At 34.4% G+C, this 13,846-nt stretch overlaps 1 protein-coding gene across 1 annotated transcript; it reads left to right on the top strand.

The window, feature by feature from the left end:
- Positions 1–3,292: 3,292 nt before the first annotated feature.
- On the top strand, positions 3,293–4,500 carry LOC131609546 (non-specific lipid transfer protein GPI-anchored 15-like). The gene is made up of 2 exons (XM_058881264.1): positions 3,293–3,691; positions 3,805–4,500. Exons 1-2 carry the CDS (start codon positions 3,346–3,348, stop codon positions 3,819–3,821), a joined length of 363 nt encoding a protein of 120 aa, XP_058737247.1. The 5' UTR covers positions 3,293–3,345; the 3' UTR covers positions 3,822–4,500.
- Positions 4,501–13,846: the final 9,346 nt, after the last annotated feature.

The following is a 13,846-nucleotide window of genomic DNA, read 5'->3' as shown; positions in this document are numbered from 1 at the left end:
TCTTAAATTTATCTTAAATAGCTTCAGTTATTTATTACAAAGATAGAAATTTATTAAATGAAATAATGATTTATTAAAAATATTTCTAAAAAATGATATAAAAATGTTAAACATAATAAAATGTTCTGTATTAAAGTTAAGAAAACAGAATATACGATTTCAACACTATCAGTGCTTTGAAATTCAAACGTGTTATTAATACTGATGGTCCAAAGTTTGAATTCCATCAGTTTTTTTTTGACAGGAACAAACTTAACAACTTTCATTCATCAGACAAGGAAAAATACAAGGAGGTACCATATTAAGGATATTACGCCTATACCAAGAATTGGACGCCTTAGCTAACTTATGGGCAACCGAATTCGCTTGGCGCTTAATGAACTTTACCTCAAAGTTCGGAAATAAACATAAAATGTTATGAATAAACTTAATGATAAAGCTAAATTCGGAGGTACCAACATGTTTAGAGTGGATAGAATTGACAACAAATTGACAATCACTTTCAAAGGTAACATGGGAGAACTGGAGGGATATAGCATCCTGGATAGCTTCCTTCAAGGCGATGGCTTCGGCTTCAAAGATCGAAAAAAGGCCCACATCCCACGCAGAACCAGCTCTGATAAATATGCCCAAGTGATCCCGAAAGCACCAACCTCTATTAGTAGTACCACCATTATTATTAAAACCTGCATCTACATTACACTTCACCTGATCAATCAAAGGCGGGGTCCAAGCAAGCGAAATATTATTAGAAGTGCATACATTATGTTCCTTTCTAGCTGAGAACCAATCATACCAATTGTGATCGGCTTATAAACCAATTCTTATAGCATCTTCTCGATCATCTTGCCAAACCACATTATTCCTACTTCTCCAAAGGGACTCAAGCACCACAGCAAATCTCCCGGCATCCCTACGATCCTCTCGACTACACACATAAAAAATAAGGGACTTAGCATCATGAAAAGAATGAATACGAGAATCTATTAGGGATGACAAACCTGCTGCCCGCCAACTTTGGGAAGTTGAAACGCAACCAAAAAAGACGTGCCACTCATCTTCAATTTCAATATCACACCACGGGCAAAGAGACGGACATTGTACATGATGTTGTTGCAAATTAGCACGAGTCGGAAGGAAGCCCCTACAAATATGCCATAACAAATGCTTAGCTCTAGAAGGCGCTAAGATGTTCAAGAGATTCTTCCAATTACCCTCTCTACCGTAACTATGGTTACTGCTTTGCTCCCCTCTCCAAAGTCTATATCCCAATTTCACACTATACTCGCCATTCCTTTCCTCTTGCCACACCAACCTATCCTCCATAACCTCCTCCAAAAGGGAAACTTTAAGAATTGCTTCAGCCACCACATGATCAAAAAGCAAGTTCACCTTACCCACATCCCATTGTTTGACATTAGGAAGTAGAAGATCTTTAACATAAAAATCATGCACACCTTGTAATTGTGGACCACTCATCCACCAACTTCCTTTCTCATGGAGCCATAGATCATTCATAACCATAATGCCACTTCCTTCTCCTATGCTTCACCTACTACCGAGCTTAAGAACATCCTTAGCTTTCCACAAACTCCTCCAAACAAAACTCGGATTGTAACCAACTTTTGAATCAAGAAAAGATGACCGAGGAAAATACCTAGCTTTGAAAATTCTCGCTACAAGAGAAGTGGGTTTCGCCAAAATATTCCAACCTTATTTTGCAACCATAGCCATATTAAAGGCTTTAAAGTCTCTAAATCCCAACCCTCCTTCACTCTTCATCATAGTCATCCTCTCCCAAGCTAACCACCGAATACCCTTATTGTTTCGACCACCCCCCACCAAAATGAGTTAAGCATTTTTTCAATATCCTTCACCACCCCATCCGGAATCAAATAGACACTCATAATATAGGCAGGAATCGACTGAAGAACTGATTTAATCATAAACTCCTTCCCTGCTTTAGATAAAGATCGACCGCTCCAAGAATTAATACGTTTCCATATTCGATCCTTAATAAACGAGAACACCACCTTCTTGCTTCTACCAATCATGGAAGGTAGTCCCAAGTAAGTCCCTGTTCCCAGAACATGTCGCACCCCCATCATTTTGGCTAAGTCCTCTTGAGCTGGTCCACTCAAGTTACGGCTAAAAAACACTTCAGATTTAGTGAGGTTAATCAGTTGGCCTGTCGCCTCAACATAAGTATTAAGAATCTGCATAAGGTTTGACACCTCCACAAGATTTGCCATGCAAAATAGAAAACAATCGTCAGCAAAAAGCAAGTGGGACACACTTGGTGCCCCCCTGCAAACACGAGCTCCGTGAAGGTCACCACGGGATACAGCGCCTCTAATAAGAGCAGAAAGTCCTTCTGATACAAGAATGAACAGATATGGTGACAAAGGATCGCCTTGTCTCAACCCTCTTCCTGGAATAATAGGTCCGACTCTATCCGAGTTAACAAGAACAGAATAATGCACCGAAGTAACACACATTAGAAGCCAATGAATCCACTTCTCATCAAACCCCATACGACGCAGGATACCTCTAAAAAACCCCTATCAAATATTCAAATCTCATATTTCAGAAACAAAAGAAACTTTTTTTTTTTTGTTTTTTTTTACAAATGAAAAGTATTATTAATACTACGTATTCTTCACACAATCATGTGGTACTCTAATGTAATTATTTTTCTCAAAAAGAACAGAATTACCAATGAAATTTGTTGAATTAGATTTGATTATTTACCTGATAAACAAAACCACACGTGTACTGATCTTATAGCTCAAAGATGCTTGCTTAGTGGAACAAATTATGAAGTGCATCAAAACTTTTGCTATGTTCACACTACATTTTTATGGAAAATTCTTAGATGGACACAGACCTAAGAATTTGTTTTACACACAACCAATCACATAATTTTAATTAATTAAAAAATAAATTAACTATTTTCTCTCTCCTTCATAATCTCAACCACCCCATGAATCCAATTAAAAACAAAATTTAAAATAAAAATAAATTAAAAATTACTAGCTTTTTATTGGTTGTGCCTAAGAATCTAGATTTATGACCGTGTCCATGCAAGAATTGCTCCATTTTTATACTATCACACTCAGGTAGACACATTTTATTGTGTCTAGTGAGCATGTCGATCAAAGGCCATGATTATATATAGGTTGAATATCTTAACACCACAACCACCCCACTAGTACAAATATCATCTCCCTTTTAACTTTACTACTACTATATAACTATGGTATTTGCTCCTTGTAATTCAATGTGCCATACACAAACCAAATCAATCATACTAGTAGTAAGTGATTTTCAACATCAAAAATATTGATGGAATTCGAGGCTAGAACTTTCCTTGCGACGGTGGTGATGTTTCTGTTGGCATCAAGTGTGTTAATTATGGAAAGTGAGGGTGCTGGAGAATGTGGAAAGACACCAATTGGTTCAGCAGCTGCTAGTCTGAGTCCATGCTTAGATGCATCACGTAATGGGAGGGCAAAAGTTTCAGCAGCTTGCTGTTCTAAAGTTGGTGCTTTGCTTTCAACTTCTCCAAAATGTCTTTGTTCAGTTCTTTTGTCACCTCTTGCTAAACAAGCCAAGATTAATCTTGCTATTGCTATTACTATTCCTAAGAGATGCAACATTAGGAACAGACCTGCTGGAAAGAAATGTGGAAGTAAGTCTTTCCTTCATATTTGACTTACTATGTCTTTGATTTTGTGTCTGCACTTTCCTTAATTGTGCAATGTGATTAATTAAACTTGTTCTTTTTTTCTTTTCTTTTTGCAGATTACACACTTCCTTGAAACCAAAACAGCAGAATAATATATGTGATATGTAGTATTTAACATATTAAAGAGCTAAATAAATTTTATGTTATGACATTTTTGTTAGAAAATAGGTGATATGTAGTATTTAACATATTAAAGAGCTAAATAAATTTTATGTTATGACATTTTTGTTAGAAAATAGGTAAGATAATCCTAGATAACTTCGAAGAATCGTGTTAGTATAATTTCCGAACAAAGTATTTCGACCCTATTCTTGCCTGGGTTCACGAAATCTTTGTGGGGATAATTCTCGAAGAGCAATCTGTTTCTGACAATAGAGAACAGATCACGAATGTAGAGAGGAAGTATTATTTTTCGTGTACCAAAATCGAGACCAAATGACTCCTTATATAGGAGATCAATAACAGAAACCGAAAAGACACACCTGTTCAGAAAAAACGGTCATGTTTGTTGGGAAAGGGACCCCAGCCACGGGCTCTGCACCTTGACCCCGACGGGGCGCTGCCCCGCACCCCGCCAGGGGCTACGCCCCTTGGAACCCCGTTTCGATTATTCGTATTCAATTACACGTTTGGCTCGACGAGCGTGCACTCCGCTCCACCCTAACTCGTTTCAAACTTAATGCATAATTGCATCGCCCTATAGTAAATCACATTACTACCAAAATACATTGATGATACTAAAATCACCAACAATTTTCTCCTTGGAGAGTGACATGTGTCAAACTGTAGCATTTTGTATTTGTCAATACATTACATTCATGTATTACATGAACTTATTATTATAAAAAATTTAAATATATTTTTGATCTCTATAAAATCATCATATTTTATTTTTGGTTTCTATTAAAAAAATGACATGTTATATTTTGATGCATACAAAATTATTATGTACTTAATTTTAGTCCTCGTCGTAAACTGATCTATATTTTTGAATTATTTCTTTACAACATGTTTAGAACGTTTTAAAAATTTTTTTGAAAAAATTTCAAAATTTGATTTCTAATTCGACATTTATATTATTTTTATGATTATCTTTTAAAATTTAAAAAATTCATATTTAATTCTTTTTATTTTAAAAATTCTATAATTTGATAAATAAATATTTTATAGTATTCTAAACACGTGTAAAAATATTATTTAAAAATTTAAAAGTTTAAGGATAATTAAATATGTTTTAAAATTTTAAAAAATAACAGAGACTAAAAGTGCATGCATAACAATTTTGTAGGGACTAAAATATGTCATTTTTTTATAGAGATTAAATAAATTTTAACATATTTATAGGGACTAAAAACATATTTAACCCTATAAACAATTTAGAGACAATATATATTATATTTATAATATATATTGTTGGTTACTATTACGATGAATAGTTTTCTTTTTATTTATAAAAGTGTTGGTTAATATTTAAAGAAATATCATTCCCTGCTTTTCATTGATGTGATATCACAAATATATACAATTGTTATCAAATCCATTTTCGGAAGAAATTGATATCTCATGAATATAATTACATACAGAAATAATGACCGATCATTTTCTATTATTATGGGACATCAGTAAAAATAATAACAAATCATTTTCTATTAATGGAGATATTATATTACTCCCCCGCAGTCAAAGCAGGAGGTTGACTAATGCTGAGACTGTCCCTGAAGTCTTGAAAGAGTATTAATGAAAGGCCTTTGGTAAAGATGTGTGCAATTTGATACCGTGAAGAGACGTGGAGGACCCGAACATGGCCGCGAGCTACTTTCTCGCGAACGAAATGGATATCCATCTCAATGTATTTCGTTCGTTGATGTTAAAGTGGGTTGACGTTTTGATGACCAAGAAAACAAATTATCACCTAGAAACACACAATAACCAAAAGTAGAACGCCTAGTATTAGGACACCCACCCCAATTGATATCTATATATGATATGGAAATAAGTTTTTATTATATATGACAATTAATTTCCTTTGCACATTTATATATTTTAGTGCCCATTAATACATAAAAGAGTTATACGAAAAAATTGATATTAAAGGGCCTTAACATTACACAAAAGAATTTATGATAATTTTTTATCTATACTATCATGCTTTTTTAATTTTATTTTCTATCATTATTTTATATATATATATATATATATATATATATATATATATATATATATATATATATATATATATATATATATATATATATATATATATATATATAACCCTCCTCATATAGAGGATGGTTATATTTACTCCAAAAGTAAGTTATTATAACTTACTTCACATCTTGACCATTTATTATTTTCAATCTAATGGTTAAAAACAATAAGGAATAGTTTTCTCTCTCCACATTTAATTACTTATTATTTTTAACTATTAGATTGAAAATAATAAATGATCAAGATGTGGAGTAAGTTATAAGTTATAATAACTTACTCTTGAGGTAAATATAACTCTCCTCATATATATATATATATATATATATATATATATATATATATATATATATATATATATATATATATATATATATATATATATATATATATATATATATATATATATATATATATATATATATATATATATATAGAGAGAGAGAGAGAGAGAGAGAGAGAGAGAGAGAGAGAGAGAGAGAGAGAGAGGAGAGAGGAGAGAGAGAGAGAGAGAGAGAGAGAGAGAGAGAGAGAGAGAGAGAGAGAGAGAGAGAGAGAGAGAGAGAGAGAGAGAGAGAAGCTAACATGTGCCCCAAGGGCACAAGTTAATGAATTATTTATAGAAATATTTTTTTGGAACACGTGTATTCAATGTATCAAAACTTTAAATATATATATATATATATATATATATATATATATATATATATATATATATATATATATTATTTTAGTTATTTATAAAGAATGAATGAATAAAACTATTATGGCGCATGACAAATTAATATAGGTAGCCGGTCAAAACCATCCCACTAGATCCGAAGTTAATTGTAGAGATCGTCTGATCAGATCTATAGTGGTGGATAGACTAGTAATTTGAATCAAATGCGAGGTCTCTTGACGAGACTCCATCTGTCTACCACCCTTCAATAAGTGTATTTAGAATTAGACGGGTCTTACTATGTCTTTGCTTTTCCAGAAACATTAATTAATAATACACATCAAATCTTTAATATATTTAGCTTTAAGAACATTTTCACAATTATTCTTAAGTTTTATAACGTAATTTTTGTCTTAAAAAACATTTTGTAAAGCCATACAGTTCTTTTAGATACAAAGTTACAAACCATATATAGAAAAAACAAGGCCTAGGCCCTAGAACCAAAGTGCAGAATAGTATATATAATATAGTTTTCACTGAATAATCATCAATCCGTAGTAGCAGTCAAGGAAAATTCATCCAAGAATTTCCGGGTTCGATCCCCGCCTACGGAAATCAATATTTTTATAGTGAAATTAAGTTCTAGGATGTGTCTCGGTTTCAACGAACTCTATTCTTATAATTTTTTAAATTCCCCCACTTACAAATGACGTTTTGATACCAAAGTGTATCATTTGGTTTTTATGTGTAATTCTAAAACATTGGTATATTATAAAGATAAAAAATAAATAGAAGTCATTAAATATTTTTTAAAAGAATTATCTTTTATTTTGATAAAAAAGAATTTTAAAAAATTGTAAACAATATAAAAAGGAATAATTTTATTTCACGCCTCTATACTTTTATACACTTATAACTTTTTTTAATTATCGACGTTATAACTTTCAATTAGATTATCCGATATGTAAGTTTGTTCATCAAATAATTTGTATTTTAAACTAGTGAACATTGAAGAAATCTAAATTAATTCAGTTCAGAGAATCTTCTGTAGATATATCTATGAAAAGTCTTAAAAGCAGAATATTCTATAAATGTACCTACGGAACATTCTGTTATATTTTTTTTATATATATAATGGAGGGCCTAGGCCCAAAACGAAAAACAACTACTCAGAATTAAAAAAGAAGCTACTAATGCCTATGGAATCAGCCGCCAACTGAGGCCAAAGAAACTCTGGAACTTCTTGATAAAAGGAGTCCCTCTTGTCCTGACAAGCCTTGTTCGCTAAACATTCTGTTATATTTTAAATCAACTATGTTTCACTCCAAAACCCTAATTTTTTTGTTTAACGATAGAATAATACAGCAAAAAAAAGTACAAAAACTAGTGTAATGTAAACTCAATGGTATATAGTACATCAAATAATACATCATCTAACGGAGAATATGTCATATATATAATCAAAATAAAGTACATTAATGTAATAAAAAATACATACATCAAAATAATCAGCACAATCACTATTGTGTGTGCCGGAGAACATCCTCAACCTCTCATCTGCCTCTCGCACCTCCTCTGCGTCCACCACCTCGCCTGCTGGCTCCTCTACCTCTACCGTCAACTACCCCACCTGTCCTGGCACGATGTCTACGGTATAAAAGTGCCCCTAGTGCCACCCTTATGATATCATCCAGTATATGTCTGTGACCAGACCCCTCAAGGAAGAAACCATCGATAATGCCTACCCGCACCATCTCAACTATCTCACGACAACGAGGAAGCACATCCTCAGTGTGGTCCAAGTGAGACTGTTGCGTCTGCAATATCTTCTGATGAGTTGGTTTGGGCGGTGATCCCGCTGCAGTGAGACCATGTCGGGGTGTGATACAGTGAAGTACCAAATGAATAATAGGAAGACTGACCGTAATTTGAAAAAGTGTTGTGTTTTATCATTTATTTAGATTTGGCATCGTAGTAAAATAATGTTAACATCCATGTATTTTATGTATTTGTAAATTTTGAGACAGAAACCATACACTTATGTCACACTAACTTGAATATTATTTACAAGTACATCAAAATATGACTTAAAAAGTTGAAGCTTACTTCTTTTTTTTTTAGAATCAAATACTTGATTAAGCCAAAACAAAAAAGTACAGGGCGATCGCATGCAACCAGTCCAAACAACCAACACACCAAAATGACAAACTCTTATATTAGAACATCATAAACTTAGCTATGTGTTTTCTCAACTTCGGATGACTCCACCCTCTATAGCCAATTGTATCAATAATCTTGTCCATTATGTTTGTATTATTTACTTTCCCTCTATAGCTAATCTAGTTTATGTATTTCAATACTTCATATATTGTTTCAACGCCTGCAGCTTTTAGTAATCCTGCATTTCGCCCTTTTCCTTTACAACTTATAGTGAGCCACATTAGTTCTTCTTGCCACTCTTGAGGCCTATGTTTAACTTGATGGATAGTTTCAAGGTTATCATAAAAACATCGCTTATCATCCCATTTCATGCCATACCTCTGCAATCTAACTTTCATTGCTCATCTTTCATGGCATGCCATCCATAATACAAACAATGCTCGGGGCCTAGCCATGTTGTTGTAGAACATCTTTCTCCAATGAACTCTTTGGTGTTTCTCCTTCAATTCTATATATATTTTCTTGGTCCCAAACTTGTCTTTATGTTTCATATTACTCCAGCTTTGCATCTGGTTCACCTTATCTCTTTGCCTCAGAATAGCTCTGAGTATCCAAGAGCGGTTATTTTTAGATTTCACTGTCATCATATTTTCACGTCCGATGTAGTAGTCACTAGTCATTGATCCATTTTATCCAAAAGTTATCAGCTTTACTACTTATATTCCATATGAGCTTCATCATACAAGCTATATTCCAATCCTCAAGTGACATAATGTTCAACCCACCTTGGTCTTTAGGAGCACACAACTGAGTCCACATAACAGGGGACTTTCTTAAAGCAACGTTTCCACTTGTCCGTAAGAAGAATATGCATATAGCATCGATTTTCTATATAAATTTCTTGGGGAGGGGGAGCAATTCATCTAATAATTGGTAATGACAAAGGTGACAATCTTTATAAGTTGTATCTTGCTTGTGTAACTAAGCAGTTTTGCACTCTAGTGTGTGATTCTGGCCACTATTTTATCAATCCCACTTTGATAATGATGTATAGACAACTTCTTACCATATGCGGTACTCCCACGTATCTTAAGGGAAACACTCCTTCATTAAATGTAGTTTTCTTCTTTATATCTTCTTTTGTCTACACATCCACTGCTCCAAAATACACCCTGCACTTTGTGGGATTTACTTTAAGGCCTGCGGAGTTAAGAATTTTATTAATCACATGATTAGGAAAAATCCAAGAACCATTGTGTAAGAATTCTGAAACCAAGTGTTGGTGTTGATACCATCCACATCCTGAATACGAGTAGCTAACAGAGGACCACACCAAGGGTCGAGCAAAAAAATAGTGCTACGACCATTATCCAAGACAATTCTAGTGTTGTTATTAACACCAACCACCTCACTTTTAGTGTTGCTCAGAACAGAAGAAGCAATATGGTACTTAATAAGAATGACATCTCTGAGCACTCTAGCTTTCAACAAGATAGCCCAGTTCTCAGAAGAATTTAAAATATCCCAGCAAATCTTGATGTTGAAGGCATCATTAAGGGCATTAATGGACCTCGAGCCTAACCACCCTGCTCAAGAGGCTTGTACACCTTAGCCCAAGCCACCGTGACTAGCTTAGACTTCATACTGTCCCCAGACCAAAAGAAATTTGTAATACTTTTCTCCAATTCTTTAATCATAGATTTAGGCCAGGAGTAGATGGTAAGCACTTAGGCAATAGAAGGTTTAACCAGCTGAATTTTATCTGCAAAACTCAAAAGATACCCCTTCCACTTGGAAAACTTAGCTTTAACTTTGTTAAAAATAGGTCTAGGATACCTAGATTTAGGCTTACCCTTAAAAATAGGAACACCCAAATAAGAGAAGAGAAGATGACCAATCTTAAACCCTAAGTGGCTAGCAATGTGGTAAAATCTAGCTTCATTCACAGAACCATCAAATATGAAATATTTTTGGGGATTCACCATTTGACCTGAAGAAGCATCATATCTAGAGAAAAAACTAATGAGAGAATCAATAGAGCCTTTGTCTCCCCTGCAAAAAATCATGACATCATCATCAAACAAACAATGAGAAGGAACTTCAAGACCTCCAAGGCCGAGGATAAGCTTAATCCTTTTCAGATTGACTAGGCTGGTTAAACTCCTACAAAGAACTTATTTAGCAATGCAAAATAGAATATGGGACAGGGCATCACCTTGTCTCACTCCTCTACCGCAATCAAAGAACCCATACATCTTTCCATTGAAAGATACATAGATCTTTATAGAGAATTGAGAATGATCCAAATTTAATTAGTAAGAATATCATTGAAACCAAATTACTTAAGATCTTAAATAAAAAACAACCAATTAATAGAATCAAAATATTTCTTTATGTCCACTTTCAAGACTAAATTACCACTATAGGACTTCTTGTGCATCAAGTTGACAACCTCAAAAGTAAGACCTATACAATCTTTAATGTATCTCCCATGAATAAAACTTTTTTACTCTTTAGAAATGATGATTGGTATAATGATAGCTAACTTGTCAATTTAATATTTATTGAGTTTTATGGTCCTCTACAAATTTGACTAGCTCTCATGACATGACATTGACTATGTGGTGCCACGTCAAAAAATTGTGTCACGTCACATTTTTTTAAAAGTAATATTTATTATTATTTAATATAATTATTAATATCAATTACTATATTTAAATTAATGTGAATATATTTTATTCAATTATGTTAATTTTTTAAAAAAAAAATTAGAACTTTCTGCAAAATTATATATGCAAGTTAAAGGGATTCAAACCCCTGACTCTTACTATACAAACAATTTATACTACCATCCAAACATCATATTTTCTTGTGATAATTGTGCTACAAAACTTTATAAATGCAACAAAGTCACATTTCTTCTTCAGTTGCTATTGTTGTGTGCTCCACCCACCTCTCTTCTATTGCAGTCAAACCACACCAAGACTTGGTTTTGAATTATTCACCCTCTTCTACTTCTCCTACTACATCTAAACCTCCCACTTTTCATTTGGATTCATCACTTTCTTTATCCAAATCATCTTTCTTAAACTTTTTTTGGGTTATGCTCAAATCACCTTTCTCATGTAACCTTCAGCAATCCCTAAAAATGGATGAGTGATGCGTCCTACACTTGAATTAACCTAGGATCCATACTCTCGGGCAAGGTTATTGGCCTGCTTGTGCCTAATCTTTATAAATAATTCTTCGATGTGCTTTCTGCAAGACATAACAATCAAAACCAAATTGACGTCAAGAAGATCTTCAGATGTCATCGGTTGAAGCAGAGAGTCAAAACAAAGAAGAATCAGTGTCGTTTGGCTACTCAGAGAGGGAAAGAGAGGGAGTTCTCTGGAGATCGGAAGCGAGGGAGAAGAAGATGAAGAGGAGAAAGGTGTTTTTTTGTGATTCGGCGTTCATGGGGAACGATGAGAGGGAGTGGTCACATCATACTAGGCTACATGAGGGATTCGCAGACAAAATTGAAAAGTTGAGGCTTGAGAAAATGGGGAGTGGCGAGGGCATTTATTGCTCTTACGTAAAAGAAGATAAAGTTCAAGCTAGGGCAGAGTACACCAGCTCTGAAGACAACATTTCGTCTAACTCATATAGCAAAGTAGCGTGTAGCATTGAGAAAGACTTTTCTATTTCGGACGAGGATGAAGAGGCAAATCAAGTGGGACCCGCAGGCATTTTCATCAATCCTCCTAATTTGGGTTGTTCAAACTATGGGCCTACCTTGGATACTTCGGAAGCAAATTTTAAGGGCCCACTTGTTCATGTTGTTACTGGGCCGGATAAGACAAAACCGGAATCTATGGTTTTAGAGAAACAAAAACCCAATTGGAGAGTACCTTCTGGTAAGTCTGGGAAGGAGATGTCAAGTGATTTACAAGAGAAGGAGGAAGACATTAGCAACAAATTAAAGAACTAAAAAAAGGTTAGAAAGAAGATGAGGGAAATTCTCCATCTAGGTTCGAAGGTGGAAAACTTCAGTTACCCTACAGAAGTTTGTGGTCCACCCAGACAGGATCTTCCCTCTCCGCGCACAGGTTCCACTTATAACTTTGTTAAAAAGAGTCTTTTGTCGGGTGGTTTTCCTTTGTCTTGTGAATCTTTGACTCACTCTGATGTGAGAAACTGTAACTTGAGGATAGCAAATGGAGTTTTAAGTAAGGCAACGATAGGTTTGTGGAATTCTATTAATAAACTGGGCATCATAAACATTTCTAATGATTTCGATCCTATTGGCAATCTGGAGGAGATGGAGATTCGTGATAAAAACGGGAGGCAGGCGTGAAGGGGATAATCTTGCTTGGTGATCAATGATTATTTTATCACTGAATTTGAGAGGGGGAGGTATTAGAGCAAAGAGGAAGAGAGTGGGATTTCTTATTCAAAAGGGGAAGCTGGTGTTTATTTTTTACAAGAGACAAAAATGAGTTGTTTGGATAGTAGTGTGGTTAGGGAAATGTGGGGTGATGTCAATTTAGAGTAGTCTTTCTTGGATTCGGTTGGGGCGTCGGGAGGTATTTTAACCATGTGGAAAAAGAATTATTTCGATCTTATCTATAGTTTTCATGGCGAAGGCTTCCTTAGTCTTTGCGTTGAAAAAATGGGCAAACTAATTTACTTTGTTAACGTATACGCATCTTGTGATAGAATTGCTAGAAGGAGGACGTGGAAGAGGATCATAGAGATAAAAAATAACAGTAAGGTTGGATCCTGGTGCTTAGGAGGGGACTTCAATTCTGTTTCATCTAGTGAGGAACGGGTCGGCATATCTAATAGAAGCAATTTCAAAGAGATGGACTTTTTTAAGAGTTTCATTGAGGAGATGGAGGTAGTGGACGTTCCCACTATAGGTGGCTAATTTACCTGGTTTAATAGCAATGGCAAGTCAATGAGTCGGATAGATAGATTTTTGCTGTCGGATAACTTCATTGAAGATTGGAAAGTGGATGGTCAAAAGATTGGAGAGAGGGACATATCCGATCATACCCCGATTTGGTTAAAAGACAACAGGAAAGATT

This window comes from Vicia villosa, linkage group LG1 (assembly GCF_029867415.1).
Source record: "Vicia villosa cultivar HV-30 ecotype Madison, WI linkage group LG1, Vvil1.0, whole genome shotgun sequence".
Lineage (NCBI taxonomy): Eukaryota > Viridiplantae > Streptophyta > Magnoliopsida > Fabales > Fabaceae > Vicia > Vicia villosa.
This window is presented reverse-complemented; position numbering and strand designations above follow the sequence as displayed.

Coding starts and splice junctions, on each gene's coding strand:
- LOC131609546 (XM_058881264.1), top strand. CDS start 3,346: ATGGAATTCGAGGCTAGAACTTTCCTTGCGACGGTGGTGATGTTTCTG.